At 35.4% G+C, this 22,338-nt stretch overlaps 2 protein-coding genes across 2 annotated transcripts in view; one reads left to right on the top strand and one right to left on the bottom strand.

The window, feature by feature from the left end:
• Positions 1 to 175: 175 nt before the first annotated feature.
• On the bottom strand, positions 176 to 6,435 carry LOC127944153 (ATP-dependent RNA helicase DDX19A). The gene is made up of 12 exons (XM_052539960.1): positions 6,240 to 6,435; positions 5,801 to 5,855; positions 5,258 to 5,290; positions 4,858 to 4,993; positions 4,295 to 4,387; positions 3,986 to 4,088; positions 3,493 to 3,607; positions 3,233 to 3,410; positions 2,259 to 2,496; positions 2,017 to 2,179; positions 1,658 to 1,849; positions 176 to 1,309 (listed from the first exon to the last, which is right to left on the bottom strand). The coding sequence occupies exons 1-12, from the start codon at positions 6,294 to 6,296 to the stop codon at positions 1,248 to 1,250; spliced, it is 1,425 nt and encodes a 474-aa protein (XP_052395920.1). The 5' UTR covers positions 6,297 to 6,435; the 3' UTR covers positions 176 to 1,247.
• Positions 6,436 to 13,013: 6,578 nt separating this feature from the next.
• The window catches only part of LOC127944360 (von Willebrand factor A domain-containing protein 5B1), a 32,148-nt gene continuing 22,823 nt past the window's right edge, over positions 13,014 to 22,338 (top strand). Inside the window, exons 1-6 of the mRNA XM_052540237.1 lie at positions 13,014 to 13,198; positions 14,186 to 14,344; positions 14,827 to 15,046; positions 15,476 to 15,624; positions 16,105 to 16,236; positions 18,273 to 18,397. Of these exons, the coding sequence (XP_052396197.1) occupies positions 13,060 to 13,198; positions 14,186 to 14,344; positions 14,827 to 15,046; positions 15,476 to 15,624; positions 16,105 to 16,236; positions 18,273 to 18,397 (924 nt within the window). The 5' untranslated portion in view covers positions 13,014 to 13,059. The remainder of the gene's footprint in view (positions 13,199 to 14,185; positions 14,345 to 14,826; positions 15,047 to 15,475; positions 15,625 to 16,104; positions 16,237 to 18,272; positions 18,398 to 22,338) is intronic.

Raw genomic sequence — 22,338 nt, 5'->3', positions numbered from 1 at the left:
ATTAAAATTGATATCAGAATGCAAAAAAAGTTGTCTCCCCTTTATGCAATTTTTATTTTTGTCTTTTGACTCAGGACTGCATGACAGATTTAATTATATAAATGCATGCTAAATGTATGACACTTGTATTTAATTTTTGCAAAGAAGTAAAAATTATTTGATATCACCACATAGAAATGAGCCAACCTGTAGTTTTATTATTATACGAATATATAGGAAACAACTATAAAACCCTAAATGCAGCAAATATTCAAGAAAAAAAAAGGAGACTGAAATGCTGCAGCTAAATGCAATCCCAAATGGGTTTCAGTCAAACAAGGTGCAATAATATTAAGCAGCAAAAATGTAAACTAAAATAATTTTGCATTTCACAAACAACAGTAGAGCAGCCATTCCTAACAATATAGCTACAATACAACATCACTTTTCAGTAGCTCTTTATACTTAAAAGTGCTGCATTTCCTGCAATAGAAAAGAACATGCAAGGAAATGTTCATATAATTCACAGTTCAATGAAATCTCAAACTAATATTTGGTTTTTCTGAACAGAACAAAACAAACTTCTTCAAAAAGCTTAAATGCTTTTTGCAGTTCAAGTACAATGGCATTGCTATACTGTATAGCAAAATAATACTCTTGTGCTTTTCACAATACTTCTCATAAAATCATTCTCAAGTACTCTTGAGGAATGTTAGTGTTTTGATTTGGTCTTAAGAGTCTGTATCATTTGTGCGCTTATAATTTGGTATCAATCTGTAGGCAAGTAAACCATATTCATCAGAGATTCTCTTACTGACTTGAATCTTTTCAGATACTGTGATGGAATAAATACTGAAGTCTGTTATGATTCTATTCACACGTAAGACCAAAAAGCATTTGAATGACTTCACAGTGCAACACTAAGCAAGATAAACTTCAGAAGTCAAGTAGATAACAGAAAATGCCAATGTAAAACTGTCTCCTGTAAACAAGATTAGATGTAGGAATTAGTACTGCAATTCACATCAAAATCAAAACACTCTGTCAAACACAAACGGATTCAAGAAGTCTAGCAACTGCCTTTAGCGTAGAATCAAAACTTTTTGGCATTAAGCTTGAATTAAAGCATATTCTCCTAAATAGGTGTCGGTAATTTTTGTAAACATCTGTCTTTGCAATGCAGATTATTCAAGCATCTTATCTGACCATTTAACAGCAGAACTGATTTTTATGACAATAACATGTATTGCATTTCACTCTTCATTACATCAGTTGCCGATTTTTTCAATTTCATCAAGATCATCTGTGTCCAGCCTCCCAATTTTCTTATCTGTTGGGTAAAACAAATAAGTAATACAGTGCATTTAAAAAAAATAAATAATAATAATAATATATATATATATATATATATATATATATATATATATATATATATATATATATATATATATATATATATATATAATTATTCACTATTTTTGTAATGTATATACATTATTCAAAAATATTCTATAATAATTTTTAGAATAATTATATATTTAAGAAAAATAAATATCGTTTTCCATATTTTTTATCATTTATAATTATTCATTATTTTTATCATTCATTCAAAATAAATCAAATAAATACTGGAACTATTACTTTCAGAGATAACTTACTTTCTAACGGAAACACTTACTGAAATGCTTTTCATATGTCTTGAGAATCTCCATGCTGCGCTGACTGTCCACCATGTTGACAGCAAGTCCTCTCTTACCAAAACGTCCAGTTCTGCCGATCCGGTGGAGGTAGGTTTCATTGTCTGGATTGCCGTCTTTGTCCAGTGGAAGGTCAAAGTTGATCACCACTGATACTTGTTCAACATCAATACCTGTGGATGGACAGCTTGGTTTTGAATGGTTGCAGAATGTGCACACAGATAAGATTGAAACAAATACTTCAACTTTGGGTTACAATAGCAACTCTATATTCTCTCAGGTTGTAAAAATATAGGTTTGCTTCTTATTAGATGTATATTAGATGTTATAGTGCACTTACCTCTTGCACAGACATTAGTAGTGATGAGAACTTTCTCCTTTCCATCTCTAAAACGTTCAATAACTGCAGCTCTCTGCTCGACTACCATTTCCCCACTGAGGAGCGCCACCTGGTGGCCCTCTTTAGACAGCTGGCCGGCAAGCCAATTGGCTGTTTTCCGAGTCTGAGAAAAGAGAAACATGAGATGACTAACTGATAGAGATGCCAACATGCAGATATCAAACAGAGGCAAAAAGACTCACGTGACAGAAGATCATAGCTTGTGCGATTGTAATGGCTCCGTAGATGTTACAGAGTGCGTTGAACTTGTCCTCCTTGCTGTTGCAGAGCACGTAGTACTGCTTGATAGTGTCCAGGGTCTCCTCTTCACGTTTAAGCTTGATGATGTTGGGATCTGGCACGACCCGCTCGGCAAACTTCCACACGGAGTCCTCAAAGGTGGCAGAGAAAAGTAACATCTGGCAGCCTTTGGGCAGCATTCTGTCAGAGATGGGAAATAGAAACCATTTATACTCGATCAAGCTAAACCATGCTGCATTTTCAGTTTAAAGTTACTTTTTTTCTATTTAAAAAGAAATTGTAAAATAATGTCAATGCACAAAAAGCCAGACATCAGTATTATCTGAAAGACAATGTGTTGGGATTTTTGTGAAAATATGCAAAACGATTAATGGAAAATAAGGATATCAATAAATGTAATCTTTGTGTTCATATAAAAAACAACAACATTTAAACCAATAAAAGCTCTGATTTAATAACTAATTTAGCCTAATTAAATTCCATGTAATTAAAAAAAGTTGTCGTGTAAAAAAGAAAATTATTAATATTTTCTTTACACCTTGGAAACAGAAGCATACACAGAATCACTTTTTTTATCTTTTAATAATGACTTTTCATGATTTTATATATAAAAATACTTTTACGAATTTTAGTATTGGAACAATGAAAAAACTGGAATATTTATACATTTTTTAAAGTAACTTTTCACTCACAATTCAGACCTTTTTTTTGTCTTCATGCATATTCATCTCTAAAAAGGTCTTTTCAAGTTGTTGTATGTATGAAATGCATTTTTAATAATACTAAATAATGTATAAGATCCAGATTAAAATAAAATAAAATATTATTATAAATCAAAATCATAAAGGATGATATAATCAGCAGTCTGTCTTTGTGTATTTGCTTGCATGTTCTCCAAACGCTAGTCTGAGTTGACCTCTGAATGCGGATGCTCTGGTCCTGGTGTCCCTGTGTGGCGATCATCACATCAGCCTCGTCCAGAACAAACACTTTGATCTTTTTCGGGTCAATGAACTTCAGCTTAACGCACCAGTCCAGAACCGTCCCAGGTGTGCCGATGACGATCTGCTCCTTGACCTTAACGCCACGATCCACTGACAGAGGACACAGGAGCTGTCACGCATGTAAATCTGCTTTACACATCGAAAGAACCCAAGGCGTCAATTAACCACTTACTCTTATGTCCACGAACAGCATATGCCAGTTTGACTTCCGAATAGAACTTGCCCATCTGTTCGATGACTTTACCCGTCTGCAGAGCCAGCTCATATGTGGGAGAAATGCACAAACACTGCAACACAGACACAGAGCAGACACCAAAGAATTACCAACATTTATGTTGTTGCAGTTCACACTCAAATGAAAACTCGCCCTTGTGACTCTAATGAGTTCATGCAAAAAGATATTTTTGGCAGATTTTGTTTTGTGTACCATGAAAAAGACACGAGGCTGAGTAAATTTAGAAATATACGATGCTGAGTAAAAGGCAGAATTTTTTTTTCTGCAACAAAATAAATAGTTAATTGCAATTTTTTATCGCACAATTCAGACTTTTTTTCCTCGGAATTGAAGCTAAAGTCTTAAAATTGACCCGTGTCTGCAGTGTCTTACTTTAACTCAGAATGAAAGGGGACATTAGAGCAAATCTTCAGACTCAAATCTCACTCACCTGAGGCCATTTTAAGCTTGGGTCCACATGACTGAGCATGGCCAGCACGAAGGCAGCGGTTTTACCAGTGCCAGACTGAGACTGAGCGATCAGATTCTGAGGTCTGCGAGTGAGGGAAACACATACAGTCAGGGAAATATATGAGTGTATTAAAACTCAATTCACATGTACATGAATTAATAATAATTCCAGTTGCATATGATAAGGGTTTTGAGCCAAAGGGGCTCAAGTGCAATTCACTTTTCTTTCCAAACTCTCAATATGACCTCTGTATTCAATTAAAATAACATTTAAAATATATAGACTTACGGTTCGGCGAGCATCATGGGAAGGGCATTCTCTTGGATTTTAGAAGGTCTGTTAAAGCCCATTTCATAGACGCCTTTGAGCAACTGAGGTTTCCTGAGTTACACACATATAACAATTAATACAATTGTCATATGCAAGCTATCTGAGAGATGTAAGAGCTTCCAAATATAGTGCATGGTCTTTCTCAGATTCATTTCTCCAAAATATTGAACAGACAGTTAGAAGTAATTGTTCTGAATTTTAAACGTTCAAAAGTTTGGGGTTGATAGAAAATACAAATAAATCTAGCAAATTATTATTTCAATTTAAATTGGGTTTTCTGTTTGAATATATTTGAAAAATGCAATTTATTCCTGTGATGCAAACTGTATTTTCAGCATCATTCCTTCAGAAATCATTCTAATATGCTGATTTGCTGCTCACTAAAAACATTTATTATTATTAGCCATGTTGAAAACAGTTGTGCTGCTTAATAATTTGGTGAAAAATTGACCTCAGACCTCTGTAAATTCACAGCGTTTTCCTCGGATATCGTTGTTTTAACACTTATATGAAGTACTCACAGTCTCAGCTCCTCGAAGGTCTTGACTGAATACAGTGGTGAGTTTGGGTCCCTCTGAAGAACCTCCACTTGGTTGGTGTTGTTGACCACATTGCTTCTTATCAGCTTGTTTAGGAGAGACTGTGTGGCTCTGTCCTCTAAGCAGTAGATTGGGAAAGACACAGGCTACTATGATGCTCTTTTACACTTAATCCCTAAAGTTTAGGTGTCATCTGAATAAGTAACTCAAAATGCAACCACACTTTTCAGACTAAATAAGTACTTAGTTACAGCAGCTTTAATTCAAAATCACTCACACAAATCTACTACACAAAACACTAAAGATTTGCATTAAGCAAATAAATTGGCTCAGTTTTAAATCTATGCTGACTGTAAATTCAGACTCTAGTTTAAAATTGAACCTTTTTCTTCTTCATCGTATTTGTCACCGTCACCTACGGTACAGGAGAGAGAGAAAAATAGATGATGCATAAGAAAATGCGAAGACATATTCTCATGCAATTATTGGTTAAGTTTTGTAAAAACAAATAATAGTAAAAAAAAAATAGTACACACAAACAGTCATCATTTACTCATTATCATGTCGTTCCAAATGTGTATGACTTTGTTTCTTAAATGAACACACAAAAAAAGGACTGGTTGTTTCTTCCATCTAGAACCATATAAATGCAGGGTTGTTATGACATGATTTTGGTCTGTTCCTCACAAAAAATTTTATAATGACACTTTATAATACTACTTATGCATCATTTTCGAAGATTGAAAGCTCCAGTTCCCATTTTACTGTAACTGTACGGACCAAAAAAAAAAAAAAAAAAAAAAAAAACTACACTTTTCTAAGTTTCTTATTTTGTGTTCGACAGAAGTCACACAGATTTGGAACTACATAACATTAAATTATGGGTGAGCCATTTCTTTAATGCAATATGATAATGTAACGTTACCATCATTCTGGTGTATATTTGCATCTCCCGCTTCCTTAATCCTCAATTTCCCAACCTGTTTTCAAAGAGAATTTACAGTTTTAATAGATTTAAATGCAATGCATAGAGTCAATATCCAGTAACGAACATTCACAAATAAAGTGTGTGTCAATAGTAACGTCTTAAACTGAAAAAAGTCAATGTTTAAATGAAGCAGATATGTTTGCCGTTTGCTAAAACTGATCTTAATTTAAAATCTAGTACAGGACGTGTCTTAAAACTTAGTTAAAAAGCATTTTGATGTCCAAAAACTTGTTTGAACGTTTCAAACACTTTGACATTCAAAAATGCTGTCTATGTAGTCAGCTCACTAGGGTTGATTTGAGACGCAGGCAGCCAGCGGCTGACTCAACAAGTGCGCTAATCCGTTACAACACAATTAAACCACATTTTCACTCACAGACTTGACTGTAGACTCTTGTTCGTCCACAGATAGAGCCCACGAGTCGGTTGACATGGCTTCAGTCGTAGATGTGTGAACTATTAAGCTGTCTTCTTGATAAGTTTTCAGACGGGCTGGCCACTTCACTCGAATTAGCTTCGCGAGAACGCGCAAACTGACAGCGAGCGCGCGTCAGGAACGCTGTCCGGCCGGAAGTTAGCACAGGACACTCAGTTCCAGTTTTCAATTTAATGTAAGTATTTGGGTTTTAGTTAATTAAACTAAATTATATGTTTTGTGTGTGTGTGTGTGTGTGTGTGTGTGTGTGAATTCAGTGCAACAAATTGAAATTCCAGTATCATCATATTTTATGTAATTGTGTAAAAAAATAAAACCAGAACTAACTGCACATGTTGTAAATTATATAAATTTATAAAATTAATTAATTGCAATAATTGTTGGCAAATGTTTAGACATTGTTTACATTTATAGTTTTACCAAAAAATGGTTGCATTGTGATGGTTCCATATCTCATTTAGTGTGACAACATGCTCCATATGTGTAAACAACAGTATCTTTTCTCAGTGCAATAATGGGAAAACTGTTGAAAATTAGATTTTTTTTTAAATACAGTACACATGAGAAATATTCATTGTAGTAAAAAAAGAAACAAAATTACAGCTTGCCCAATCTCCCCTGAATTTTATCACTTTTACTTTAAAAATCTATTTAAATGAAATAAATAAAATGAAAAAAATAAAAATAAAATTAAGGATCCTAAAGAAGACCTAGAGAAAAATAATATAAAATCACTTTAACACAACACATAGTAGTAATATGGTATTTCGGAAGAGGTAGTACATGAAGGAAAGAGGAAAGAAATAAACATAATGACACAATGTGTTTTGGCTACACATTTCTTGATACCTCCATACTTGAATACCTTCATTGCATCATATAGGAAACCACAGTTGATGTAACCATGGTAATGACGTCTCATGTTTGTTTTAGTCTGTGGTTACTATGCTCTTAATAGAAATAGCAATGTTAAGCTATGGTTTCTTTATAAGAATAACGCTAACAGAATTTTTCATTAAAATATTTTTGACCTAATTAAAAACCAGTATGACGCTTTAACCCTATGTTAAGGAGACGTGGTGATTTCTTAATTTAGAAGATGCTTTTATTCAAAGCAATTGATTAATGCAACAAAGAGATTTATCCTGTTTGGACCATGTTTGTTCTCATAAACCTAAGAAAGTCATAATGCTACAACTTGACAGCTGTGTTAAGAATGATAGATTTAAAAAGTGCTTATGGTCCTTCTTTCTGTCATGCAATCTTGGATTTATCTCAAAAGTCTATTTTGCATCACAGGGTATGTGGTTTAATTAATTTTCTTTGCTCTATTTCTCATATAGGAAATTCAGTTTTTCAACATAATTGTGAATTGAATGAATAGAATCTTAAAGACTTTGTAGCTGATATTTATGACTTCCAGTCATTGCTTTTGGAAGTTTAATTTGATATATATTCTCCTTTATTGCAGATGAAATAATCAGCAACTGCTGCAGCCCTCAGTAAATCCCAGCAGATGAGATAAGAGACATTCACCGAGAGCGAGCGAGCAAGAGGGAAAGAGAGACAGTAAATAGCACATGTTAATTTAATTGAGAAACAGAAGCTGAGGTTTAAGCCAAGGCAGCACATCACTAAACACACACACACACACACACACTTTCTCCAGCCAACCTGTTGTCTTTTAAAAAGCCCTGGAGGCTCCATATTGATTGTCATGGTTACATCCTCTGCAAAACCAGATTAATCACACACGCCACGGCCATTAAATGCATTCAGAAAATATAAATAAAAGCATTCCTGTCCTATTGAAATCAAGATAGTGAGCTTAGCAGTCACTGGAGGGAAACATGAATGATCGGAAGACAAGCATGGTGGATAAAGGTTAAAGAAAAGGACTTGAGACCAAAATTCTCAATCTGAATCCTTTGCATGATCTATAATCTCTCACCCTCTCTTTGTTCCCCCCATGCATGGTGTTGCATTTCGGCCAGTGGCACCCCTGGCTGTCAAATAGGATACATGAATGGGCTCTCGTCACTGATTACGGAGAGACAGAGAGGTGGGGGAGTGGGTAGGTGGGTGGTACAGATGCTGAGGGGAGAACTGAGCATTGGCAGGGGGCTGGTGGGGTTCGTGTTCATCTGTTGCACCAGACAAGCTCTCGTTTCATAACCACATGTTGCTGCGCTGATTGACTGCATTAACGTTCATCCAGCTGCTTCTATATCTGTCGTTCTCTCTCTCACTGCTCTACCTCCCTCCCATTCTTGGTTGTGCTCAGTTGTTGTGTCCATCTCCAAGAGGCAGAGAGCTTTCCAGAGTTGCAGCCTGATGATATTTTGGATCTCACTAAATCAGACGTCTAGAAAGAATTGCGAGCGCTGCAGATGTGAGGTAAGAGTTCTGCTTTGAGAAAAGTGCATGAGGAAATAAAGTCAAAGGATTGAGAGGAAATATTTTGTTTTAGATTCAAGGTGAATTTGGGAAGTGTTTCCAAATCACCAAAGAGGGATTTCCATAAGTGATGCATCTGTAGTCAGTTTGGTGGAGATGCGGGATCAACAGGTGGTTGTTTCTGTGCCGTGTCTCCCACAGTGTGTGTGGTGGCAGCCGTGGAGTGTGTGGTGTGGGTGATTTGACTGTGTCTTTGGGAGTGACTTCACACTCTGTTGCTTCGGGGAGAGGATGGATGGATGGATGGATGGGAGGCTGGGGTTGGTGTTCATCTCATTTGTGGTCCCCTAGGATAGAATATGAAATATGAAAATGAAAGAAGAATATGAAAGAAGACCACAATTACATTTTTATTCCTTGCTGAGGACAAACAAAATCATATTGTTGTTAAGAATGAAATAGATTTTGACCTTTACTGGCACCTTCAGCTCTGCCGGTGTCATTTAAAATATTAAAACGATAATTTGTGCGGTTTTGATATCATTGTTTACCTACAATACTTCATTATATGTACTTAATGTTTATTTAGCAGCAAACTGGCATATTAGAATGATTTCTGAAGGATACACAAGACTGGAGTAATGGCTGATGAAAATTCAGCTTTGCATCACAGGAATAAATTACATTCTTATAGAAAACACTTCTTTTAAATTAAAAGAACATTTCACAATTTTGATCAAATAAATACAACCTTGGTGAACATATTAGTTTATTATTTTTGAGTTTTTTTTCCCCATTGGTTGTCTACATGACTTCAGTATATGTTATATGTGTTTATTTAATGGCGAATCAGCTTACTAGAATGATTTCTGAATGATCATGTGACTCTGAAGACTGGAGTAATGGCTGCTGAAAATTCAGCTTTGCATCACAGGAATAAATTGCATCTTAAAACGTATTACAATGAAAAACAGTTATTCTAAATTAAAATGATATGTCACATTTTTGATCAAATACTCGTAGCCTAGGTGAGCATAAGAAACTTTCAATAAGGTTTTAATATAATTGGTTAACTGCATGAGTTCAGGATGTGTTATGTCATGTTTAAAGATGATACTGACACCTTTGCTTTGTGCTGAAAAGTCTGCTCCTCTCAGGACACATGATGGCAGTGTTTGACCGGTTTGCTGTGTGTGATGGGAGGGAAATCTATTGCACTCATCTGTCCACTCTCATCCCATCACGCGGCACCGTGCCAAACCCTAATCTATTAAAGAGGGGTTGGTGTTCCTCTGTGTCTGAGAGAGTAATGGCCATGTGGACACCTTGATGAAAGTGTCTGTTTCTGTCCTGTGATAAAGAGGATCTGTTTAATCTCAAACATATATGTCCTCTGAGAACAGTTACTCATAAATCTCGGCCAGATTGGCTGAGAATCAAGTCCAATTTCCAAAACACTGTCCCACTGTGGAAGTCCAACATGTCGTCTGATGAAAATCAGAGGATTGATATCTGCCGTGAGCTGCATGATAATGCAGTTTGCATGTTCTTTTCTTCTTTTTTTTATTTTTTATCTTGGATATTACTCAGAGACTTAATGGAGTTCTCGGTTGTGTTTGTCTGATTAATAGCAAATAGATGGGAAACATATTACAGGTGTTCCTTCATTAGACAAAATAAACAGTGACATATGAATAGCATCAATAGTCAACTGATATGGGCATTTCAATGCCTGATGCCATTTTTTAAGTGGCTGACAGCTGATATAATGTTATTACATTATAATTAATTCAAATGAGATGGCAAAAATAATATAAAGTACATTTATGTTAAACAAAGCTTGTAAGAACACAAATTGTTTCTTGAGCATCAAATCCGCATATTAATGATTTCTGAAGGATCATGTGACACTGAAGATTGGCTGCTGAAAATTCAGCTTTGCATCACAGGAATACTTTTTTTTTTTTTTTTATTAAATCAGTGCAGCCTTATTGAGTATAAGAAACGTATTACAAAATTATAAATCTTACGACCCCACACTTTTATTCTTATAGTGTATAATATTATTATATCATAAGCTAATATTTTCTATTACTCTACAGTATAACTCAAGGAAAATAATAAAATCTCATTTTTTTGTAAACCTTAAGCAGTGTGAGGCATTTTTTAGATCTTTTACAAAACTCTTTTGTGGTTTTTCAGACAAAACCGAGAAGCAGGTTTAACAGAAGTCTTTTATTGTCATTGCTGTTTAGGAGAAACAGTTGCAATACTTTATATATACGTCATAAAATTGTATTGTTCGGAAGGTCCCTTTTCAAACCTCAGGAAACTTAATGGGGTTTTCAGTTATGATTTACTGCATTTGTCAACATCTTAGATATGCCTTCTTATGTCTTAGTAGAAATAAAAAGATACAAACAAGACAATTGTTAACATGAGTACAGAGTTATGAAACAAATGTGGATAAAAACTCATACTGAGCTAAAGAGATCTGGCATTTTGGCAAACCTGAGCAAAGTTTAAGAAATTCAGAGAGATCAATTCTGAAATGCTAGCACGTCCTGATTTTGCTGAGTTAGATGTGTTCCTAGGTCAACATATTTTGTGTACAAAAATGTGTTCTTGACCATATCCCTACACCTAAACCTAACCTTAACCATGAGTAATCCCTAAAATCAGAGGAAATGATAGATGAATGACACTGGTGTACAAGCACCAAACAGTGATTTTAAGCATAAACTTAACAAAATCTATAAACTGGTTCTTCAAATCTGATTGGTTAATCACAATGTTGTTCAAGGAACATGTCTCACTTGGTAAAATCAGGTTTTGTGAAATGCTAGACTCAGAGCACTGGTGTCTTTTTCTAAGGAGAGAAATCTGTGACGCATTAGATTTTCATTTCAATTCCATTACTGTCCAAGATAATCAATTGAAAAGTTAAAGAGATTTCATTTGTGCTCTGCAAAATCAGTTAATTTGAGTATTACATCATGATAATAGCTTTTTCTGGAAGAATCATTAATGGAACTGAGAGACACAGATGCTGATCTGTATCATAAAACTGTTCTGGTTTTGTATTCCTGTGGTCTGAAGTTCTGTGCGCTGAGCTCAGATAAAAACTGACTGGTCATGACATCAGCACTGCATCTGTTAGCGCCCATGGCTTGTTGGCTTGATGTGCCAGAGGTTTCTGTTCCCTTTGATGTTGCTGGAGCAGACCTGTGGGGGAGGGGGAGGGGTGTTGGACCAATCCGAGGTCTTCATTTGGACACCAGAGTGACATCAGGATAATGCTGTTGTCTCCTCTTAATTAATGCGACAGGCATAAGGGCAGTGATGAGTTATGATGTACGATGTCTGTGAATATAAATGAGTTGTTAATATGTGAGTGGAGCTACATCGGGCACAGAAACACTGGAAACTTAAGCCGCACTTCAAATTTGTGAATGTCACTGCATTAGAAATGAAATGACAAACCAGGTGGCATTTATTTGAAGGACAGATTTGCACAAACACACTTTTTGTGCACAAACACACACAGGTTGTATATGGTTGTACATGATAAAACAATAGAGATACTGTTCGAAATGAGATTTTGACCATTTTCATTGGTCAAACCTTAGCTGAACATGTCCAAAGTTTATGTGATAAATTACACGTGTGGTTACGTCTGTCTTAATTTATTTATTATTATTACTTTTTTTTATAAACATCCTTAAAATAAGATCAATTTAACTTGAGAAACAAAATATCATATGATACTGCATGTGACTTGTTTTCAGAGAATATATAGTTTTTTTCATTAGAGATTTTTTTTAAACTAACACCACAAAATTCGGTTAGATTCATGCTTAAACAAGAAAAGCAGTATAAAATGATAACAATAATAGGTCTTTTATGCATGTTTTTATGCCATTGTAATCTGGACATTGTTCACTATGTATATGAATGTCAATAAATAAACAAACATGGTTAAGAAGTAAACTGTATGAGTTTATTATGTTTATTTATTTATTTGTTAACATTCGCAATATATGTCTTGTTTTATTGCTTAAAATGAGAGAACACAATGAATAATAATAATAATAATAATAATAATAATAATAATAATAATAATAATAATAATAATAATAATAATAATTCCTTTAGATATTTTATCTGGACATTTATAAACTGTTCACAAAAATAAATGAGTGTCCAAAACTATAAATAAATGTAGATAGGCCCTTAAGAGGTATTTATTTGTTTATTTATTTATTGGCATTCTGCAGAGGTATACTATAATACATGGTATCAATGTTATCTAGGGTTTTTAGGGAAACATCCCCTCTCACTTGGACTGGACAGAACCACCATCATGCCGGGCCTGATCAACAAAAGCAAATGGAGTGCTCTGCCTCTCAGCATCTCAGACATCACTTCCTGTGTCAGGGGTTACACCCTGGCAATGACAGCCTCCTTGACCTATGAAAACATCGAAGACCACCCTATTGAGGGTGAGTATGCTGTCTAATAGGCGCATTACTTCAGATTTTTCTGAAATGATGTAAGTCGTTAATGGCTCTTTCTATTCTATCTTCTGTCACATAATAAAAAGATGTAGGTCTAAAATTAAGATTTATGTCATTTACATCCATTTGGGTTACACAGTTTTCCAATTGTTAAACATTATGTGATGCATATTTGTCAGTCATACACAATAACCAGATTTATTCTATATATTTATCATTATTAAAATGTCTTTTACATTTTTACTAGTTGATTATTACTTTTTCTACAGCTAGCCATACAGCTTTTAACAATTGTTTTCACAAGGAACAGATTAATAGATGCAAATAGTTAATAAACTAAGCCACGGCTGTCAAATACGCATTACATGAAGTTTATGAGTTTATGTTAAAACTTTAATCCAAGTGCTTAAAAATGTTGCAGTTCAGATACAGAAATCTTAAATTTAGACCAAAATGTTTTTGGGGGGTATAGTATTGATTGAATCTAAACTTCAGCATTAGCCCTTGCCACTACGTCATTGAATCCACCAATTAAATATAATCTTAAAAGATGCTACATCATTAGGCCCAGTACATATCTTTTTTTGTAGATTTGTCATAAAATATTGATTTTGTCCAAAAGCACTTTCCTCTTCAGCTTTTGACAAAAACCACAATTGTGGTTCTTATCCTCAAAAGCAATTTGGGATGCAATGCATCAAACCCTTTGTAATCACAGCAATACTTCAAAATAATGCGAATGAAAGAGAAACACTTTCTTTTGCCAAATTTGTGTGAAGTCTAGAAATGTCACCGGAAGATTGCTGCTCAACGGTCTCCGGTGTCGTATCGACTCCTCCAAATTGGATTCTGCATTGGTCAATGCTGAAAGCACTAAAACGCAGGATTTAATTTCTGTCAAGTGCGAAATTAGCTTTGTGGAAAGATCACCTATCGCTATTGTGTTTGCCTGTAATCCTGTGATTCATGCAGGAATCTTTCTATACCCTCTGGATGAAGGCAGCGTGGTGGTTGGGTTCGAAGCGATGATTGGCAGTCAGATAATAACCGTGCAGGTCAAAGATAAAACGAAAATCGATGACTGTTGCTTTGATTGCTGCAATGCCAATGGAACCCCACAGAGCGGAGGTGGTAAGCTTTTATGCTCATTTATAACGCTCATCAAAGATCTTACTTAACTAATCCCTGAATCAGAGCTTAAGCGTAAGGCCTGTCATGGTGTCTGTTGAATCCAATTAAAAAATAGTTTACCCATAAATGTAAATTTGCTGAAAAATTACTTACCCTCACCATCCGAGAGTTGTCTTCATCAGAACAGATTTGGAGCAATGTAGCATTACATCGTTTGCTCTCCAATGGATGTTCTGCAGTGAACAGTTGATAAAAACATCTGATGGCACCCATTCATTGCATTGGTTAGCAGGTTATCTAATACTACATTTCTCCAAATCGAAGAAACAAACGAAGAAACAAACTCATCTACATGTTGGTAAATGTTACACAAATGTACATTTTTGGGTGAACTATTCCTTTAACACATCTTATTAAGTTTTTTAGTTGTTGTTGTTGAAGTTGACTTTCAGAGGCTTAACTGATGAATTCTCTTGCTGCAGGACGTATTGTTTTGGATGAGGATCAGGGGAGGACAGTGCTGGTGGTCAGTCTGGGGGTCATTCCCCCTCTGGAGACCATTAATATACTGGTCAGCACCTCCTCTGAGCTCCGCACACTCCCTAACGGGGGAATTCGGGTGACCTCACCACCCGTCTGCTCTCCAAGAGTCCAGCGTTCTGTCAAAGAGGAGCAGGCATTTTCACCCAGCACTGCTAGGAGGTGTGTGTGATTCATTAGTGTTATTATAGTATTTAGACAGAAACACTGTATTTCTAATCTTCTAACATTCTGGTGTCTGTTCTAAAACTCTCTAAAACATACAGGACAACCAGTGTAACCAGCTCCTTTCATTAATCAAAAAACATACTGATTGGTTGTTCATATAACATGCAAGATTAAGACATTTCTGACATTGTTCTGATATTTGCATATGAACCGCGTCTTCCTTCTTGCATTTATTTGCATACAGAATTTTACTGCCATCTGTTTAACCTGGTAGCTTTCAGCTTACAAGATATTGTCCCATATGTGTTCATCAAGCAAAATGTACAACATGGGAATTGGAAATTAAACAACATCAGACCCCACTGACTTCATATCATATCAGTAAAAATGAAGTTTGACTCTCTACCTGCTGATTTGTCTCAGGAGGGATCAGCATCATTGTTCAGTGGGAACCCACGAGCAGACGGCCTCTGGTGTGTGTTTGTCTGCTCTTTTGGAGGAAGAGACCATCAACTCCATTGACTATGAGTTTAATTTCAATCTTGAGATCAGAGGACCGTATTTACTGGCAGGTCAGTTCCTCAATCCTCATGCGTGAGAACTTGAAAGAATTTAATATTATAACCCTGATCATGGGCTTTACTTCCAGAGAACACACAAATAAATATGAACGCATGTAAACGGTAATTATTTATTTGGATGAAAATGTCTGGTAAATGTATAAATGTCAAATATACAGAAGTCAAAGCTTCTTGCCTAAATTATGTTTGATATGTTAATAGTTTGAGGTGCTGACTTTTCATACTGAAAACAAGTATATGCACTGAAGGTTGCATTGGATAAAAGTGCCTGCCAAGTGCAAAATTTGCAAAATTCTGTATATGCTTGTTATTTTAGCTGGGACTCGTACCCAAATGATGTTTGATGTGTTGATAGCTTGCTGTAATATGTTCATGTCCCTGCTGGAGTTGCAGAAGGATTTAGTCCTTAAATGTGGTCTAACGTCTGTTGCTCCTGCTTATTTTAGATGCTTTAGAAGTTTCTCTGTGCAGGTTTGGAAAGCCCCTCACATGCCATCCGTGCAGACGCTGACCCCTCGGCTCGCTCTGCCACCAGCATTGTGGTCACACTGGCAGACAACTACACCTATGACTGCCCTGTGGAGATACTGATCTACCCTAGTGGTGTGTAGCACACATAACTACAATAATTATACTGTTTATCATGATCTGAAAATGCTGCACGAAACAACGACGAGCCCGTTCTTTGTAGTAAATCAAAACATGCAGTGTGAGCCATGTACTGAGACTCCTCAACAAATGATTCTTATAAACTGGTTCTTTTTAGTCTTTTTAATCAAAAATGTACAGCACAACCAATGAGGTCCAACTTCCGAACGAATTACTCTCATAAAATGGTTTAGTGAATCAGACATTGTGTAGTCGGATTCCTGAAGGAACGAGTCTTATAAACCTTTTTAAGTGAATCACAAACATACATCCTAGCTAGTGTAGTCCATTTCCTGATCAAATGACTCTTATGACACCATTATTTTTCAGTGAATCGATAACATAAAGCACAACCAGTGTAGTCCGACTCCCGAAGAATGATTATTGTGAGATGGTTCTTTTAGTGAATCAGAAACATACAGCGCAACCAGTGTAGTCCAATTCCTGAGCAAATGACTCTTATGATTGGTTCTTTGTGTTAAATCAAATTTTATTTTAGAGCAAACAGAATGAGTGGCTCTTTTTATTTAGTGAATCATAAACACACAGCATAACCAGTGTAGTCTGGTTTCAGAACAAATGACTCTTATGATCCAGTTCTTTTAGTGAATCATATTGAACACAGTACAGTGCAACTACAGTAGTCTCATTCATAAACAATATAATCTGAGTTGGTTGTTTTTAGTGAATAAAAACAGACAACGCAACCAGTGTAATGTGGTTCCTCTTATAAGCTGGCTCTTTTAGTGAATCAAAAGTGTAAGTAAAAAATTTTTTTTACAGCTACAGTAACTTTGAGACTTAAAGCGATACTCCACCCCAAAATTAAATTTTTGTCATCAATCACTTACCCCCGTGTCATTCCAAACCCATAAAAGCTTACAAATGAGAACAATAGAAGCAATAGAAGCAATCAGATCAACAAGACAACAACAACAGTATACAAGTGTCATGACAAGTCTCAGTTAGTCTACAGAACACATAGTCAGGTTTTATATATATAAGAATATGAAAGACAAGAAGAGAAAATGCTTAGATTTTTGATTTAGCTTTTATTTGAAAGAAAACAGCGCATCCTTGTGGCGTGGCTGATACAGAAGAGCATACTTAGAATACAAAAATTATTCTTATCGCTTCATAAGGCCTCCCGGTTTTCTTCAAAAAAGTTTGAATTATGTTCCGAAGACGAACTAAGCTTTTACTGGTTTGGAACCACATGGGGGTAAGTGATTGATGAAAAAAAATCATTTTGGGGTGGAGTATCCCTTTAAATCAGAGTAGGTCTGACTGGTTGTTCATATGACATGCAGTAAATATGCAAAAATAAATAAATAATTAAACACGTATGTTGTCTTTGTGAATCTTCGCAACAATGCTGTTTTTGTCAAGCGATTTGGTCCCCACATGGACAGGCAAACAAGTTCACAGCCACTCTGACCCGTGCTAACTGGACAATAGAGTCGGCTTTTCAGAACAAGCCAGTGCTGATCTCTCCATGTGCCTGGAAGCTTGTTCAAACAAGAGTTGGTTTATTAAATCATAGGCTATTGAAACATCATTCCCGGGTCCACAGCCATATAACATCATTTCTCGCTCTACAAGCACTATTTAGTTGAGCTCTATATTTCTTCAGCCACCCCATCATGCACCTCGACCTCCACCGGCGTCTGAGAGGCATAAATGAATCCCTCGATGCCTCATAAGCTGCCGCATAAGATTGCCTCACTATGCAGGTGACCCGAGGCCAGTATTGTGCAATTGAATTGATAAGGGAGCCGAGGCAAAGGGGCAAACGTTCAGCCGTATTGATGGTGCCAACGCACACTGTGTCTAATACAGCGGCTGTTTTGAAGAAATACCACCACTGTGGGAGTCCTTCATGTCTGGCAGTAATGCATCTCATTGTCTGCTGTCATAATTCACTGTTGTGCCTCCACATGGAGAGGTTTTAATGCTGCGCAGAGATAGTAATTCTTCTTTTCTTTGTGTAGAGCCCCATCTGCCACACGTTCTCATCGAAGACGGAGACATGACGCCGGAGGAATACGATGAGCATCTGAAAGGAAGGAGCGACTATATAAAGGCCACGAAGAAGGACTGCAGTAATGAAAAGACTGTGAGTGAGACTGTGAATGAGGGAATACAGAAAACAGACATAAATACAGATGGCGTGGGCTGGACAAGGATGAAAAATATCAAAACAAGTAGTACAACACTATGACGCTTTCGTCTTGTGCTACTTTTTCACACTACGTATTATTGGTCAAGTCTAGCAAAAATATTATTTTGCTGCCAGGATCATAAACTGCAGAGAAAGTGGTGATTGTTTGAAATAATGTGCTCAAGATGTGTTTTTGTGACTGAGAAGTTCATAAGCAAACCAGCACGTAATATAACAGATTAAGATTTTTTATGGAATGATTTTGTTCACTGACAAGAAGTTCTTAAAAGTGTTAAGGGACAACCATAGTTTTTTTAACAAGGAAACCACAGTTCTTTTAGATACATAAACCTAGAAAAAAATGATAAAACTGTGATTGAATTATTTCCATCCAGTCAAATTCAGTAAATTGTGTCTAATTTAAAAAATATTGTTTTTGTATTTATTTATTGAATGTGTGTGTCTGTGTGTATATTTATTTATTTTATTTTTTTTCAGTAATTATAATTTTTTATTATACATTTGAACAATTCAAAATGTTGGGGTTGTTTACAAGTTTTGTTTGTTTTGCTAATTTGTTTGATCATAAATACAGTAAAAAAAATACAAAAAACTAAAAAAAAACGGTAATATTGTTAAATATTATTACAATTTAAAATAACATCTTTCTTTTTTAAATACATTTTAAATGTTATTTTTTATTGTCATGCAATGCTGAATTTTCAGAAGTATATTTTTTATAGAAAGTTCAAAAGAACAGTGTTCTTTTAAGAAAAATATATTGTAATATTATGAATGTAAAAAAGAACTGTGGTTTCCTTGTTCAAAAAAACTATGGTTGTCTCACTTTTTAGAACTTCTTGTCAGTGAAGAAAATCATTTCATAAAAAAGAATCTTAATCTGTTATATTGTCATTACTGATAACTTTAATGCATTCTTTTTTTATTTTTATTTTTATAAATTTTACTGACCGCAAAGTTTTAAATGGTAGTTTATATATTCTTTCTGAACTTTTCCGTGCACTTCTTTGTCTGTGAATCCAGTCACTCTCTCAAATATTCAGGGTTTCTAACACTAAGCTGTTAGATTAAGCCTAATGACACTCATACTGAAAATCTAGTGTGAAATCAAATTTTGTAAAGTTACCTATTTAATGCAAAATCTGTTGCCTATTCTTGCTAATTGTCGCTTCAGGAGGTAGTTACATTAAGTAGGAATATCTGCACAGATCCATGCTTCTTAGCAGCGCAAAGCTTCAATTGCATCTTTAAGTGAGTGCTTTTCCTCAACAGGAGGGAGAGAACATTCAGCCCTAAAATCATCTGCAGTGAAGAGATGTTTCTATGGAAACCATCAAAGGTCTTCGGCTGAGTCCATAGTGTTTCTACCTACCGTGTAGCGAAATAAGAGTTAACTTCACCTCCTTTGGGGTGTGTGCTCCTTTAATTAAATCTTTAGATGAGGAGAGGGGAATCTGTAAACCATTAAAGATTTTCTAAATGATGATCTTGGCTCATAGTATCACGTGCTTATGAATATCAAGCTCTATCAGTCATTTGCTGACTTGAGCAGAATGACACTGAATAACGGAAATGAAAATGATCATTTATGTGTTACTGAACACAAAAGGAGATTTGAATCTGAATTTGGAAAATAGAATAGAAAAGACAATATTTGTGCTCAGTTTTGTACAAGACTGTTGATGTAAGACGTGTGTATGTAGAAGAAAGCTATTTCCAGCAGAGCGAGCCAGGGAGACAGCAGATTTCTGAGAAAAGTCATTTAATGTAGAGTGAGCTAACAAATTGAACCATGATGTAAAGTGGTTGAGAAACATCACTCATTTGAGATTCTTTCTTCAGAGCAGTTCACAGTAAGGCTAATTGGCGTCCCTCAGGTGAGCTTGAACTCTGTCAAGTGCACAGGATTTGAAACATTGCACACACACTTCCCATCTTACAACGAACTCTTACCCTTTCACTGAACAGTTTGCATCCACAACCTCCAGGTTATTATCATCCACATTCTTTGTGAAGGGTTTATTTCTTCTTTATTTATTTTCCTGTTCTTTCTTTCCTGGGTCATCTCAATAAAAGTTATATCTAAATGATAATTTTTGTACATATAAATTATGTCATTAATATATACAATACTAATATTTGGAGTGCATTTTTGCACAAATGTATATTTATAAATATATATATATATATATATATATATATATATATATATATATATATATATATATATATATATATATATATATATATACACACATATACACACACACACACACACACAGTCATTTTTAGATATAAATAAAAACACAAAAGCTTTTACAAACACACGCACAAACATATACACAAATAAAATATACTTTAGAAAGTTTATATTTATTATATATTTTATTAATATTTTTTTGCATATTATTATCTTTGTATACAGATTTTTTTTTATTGTGAGTATATAGTAATATGTAAAATAGGCCAAAATTTACTATTTTAGATTTTGACGACGCATTATTCCATCAAATTGCCATCATATTCATTGCTATCTATAAAGTATACTGTTATAAAAAGTTATATATAATATCTTTCAGTTCTAAAAGTCATATTTGCTGTACTTTGTTATTTTAAATAAAATAAAAAACATCTCTTAATGTTCGGAAAAAATGCTTTATTTTCTTTATAAAATATATATATATATATATATATATATATATATATATATATATTAGGGGTGTAACGATACGCGTATTCGTATTGAACCGTTCGGTACGACGCTTTCGGTTCGGTACGCATTATGTATACCGAACGGTTCGTTGGACTAATTCATTATATTAAAAAAAAAACAAAAAAAAAAAAAAACAGAGAAATATAATGATATGCGTTCAACAAGGTAGCCCAATAACCCAAACGACGTAACAGGCAACGCCCCTGACACTCCCGAAGAAGAAAAAAACACCAACTTATATGTTTATGTTAGGCTACTCAGTCAGGCGCTCGCTCACTCAGTACGCGCTGAAGGCTCGTTGCAAAATGGCCAATGTGTTTAACAGACTAGAAATGAGAAGATCCTCCAGTAACCAACAGGTCTGGTGTTTGGGTGCACTTTGGATTCCCTTTAAGCTATAATGGTGATGGCAAGAGAGTGGTGGATAAAAAAACAACGGTATGTCGCATCTGCAACATGACAGGGTACACCAGCGGGAATACAAAAAAAAAAAAAACACCAGCGGGAATACTTGAAACATGTCAACTCATTTACGCTGACATCACCTTATTGTGTCAGTATCTGGGAAAAGACGAAAAAAATGAGAAACAAGCACGCAACAAACTATCCCTGCAGCATTTAGACACCGGTATTATAGCTTACAGGGAATCCAAAGTGCACCCACACCAGACCTGTTGGTTATTTTAGGATCTTATATTTCTGGTCTGTTAAATGCATTAGACATTTTGCAACGAGCCTTCAGTGCGTGCTGAGTGAGCGAGCGCCTTAGGGGCCGTTCACATATCGCGCCTAAAAACGCGTGGAAAACGCTAAGCGCGTCTTTCTCCTCCTTTCCAAAGCGCTCGGGCAGAAGCGCTCATGAGGCGTCTGTCTTTGCTAAGCAACAATGACGTGCTCTCTCCATGAGACGCGGAAATTTCAGCGAATGATAAATGGATTTGCAGCTCTAAAAATCGCTTGCAGTAGCTCTGCTACTAAATTTATTTCAAAATTGCAATCCATATACAACTGTGAACAGCTGTTCCTTCATCTTGGCTGAGTTTTCAACGTTGTTACGGGAAAGGATGAAGCTGATTGGTTAGTTCTTGTCACATGACCCGCGGTGCGCTTGCGGCATTCTGAAAAGTTGAGATGTTTTTACATTTTGCTGTATCTAAAACGT

The sequence above is a fragment of the Carassius gibelio genome, chromosome A23 (assembly GCF_023724105.1).
Source record: "Carassius gibelio isolate Cgi1373 ecotype wild population from Czech Republic chromosome A23, carGib1.2-hapl.c, whole genome shotgun sequence".
In the NCBI taxonomy this organism is placed as follows: domain Eukaryota; kingdom Metazoa; phylum Chordata; class Actinopteri; order Cypriniformes; family Cyprinidae; genus Carassius; species Carassius gibelio.
The sequence above is the reverse complement of the archived record's forward strand: the minus strand, read 5'-3'. Positions and strand labels throughout refer to the sequence as shown.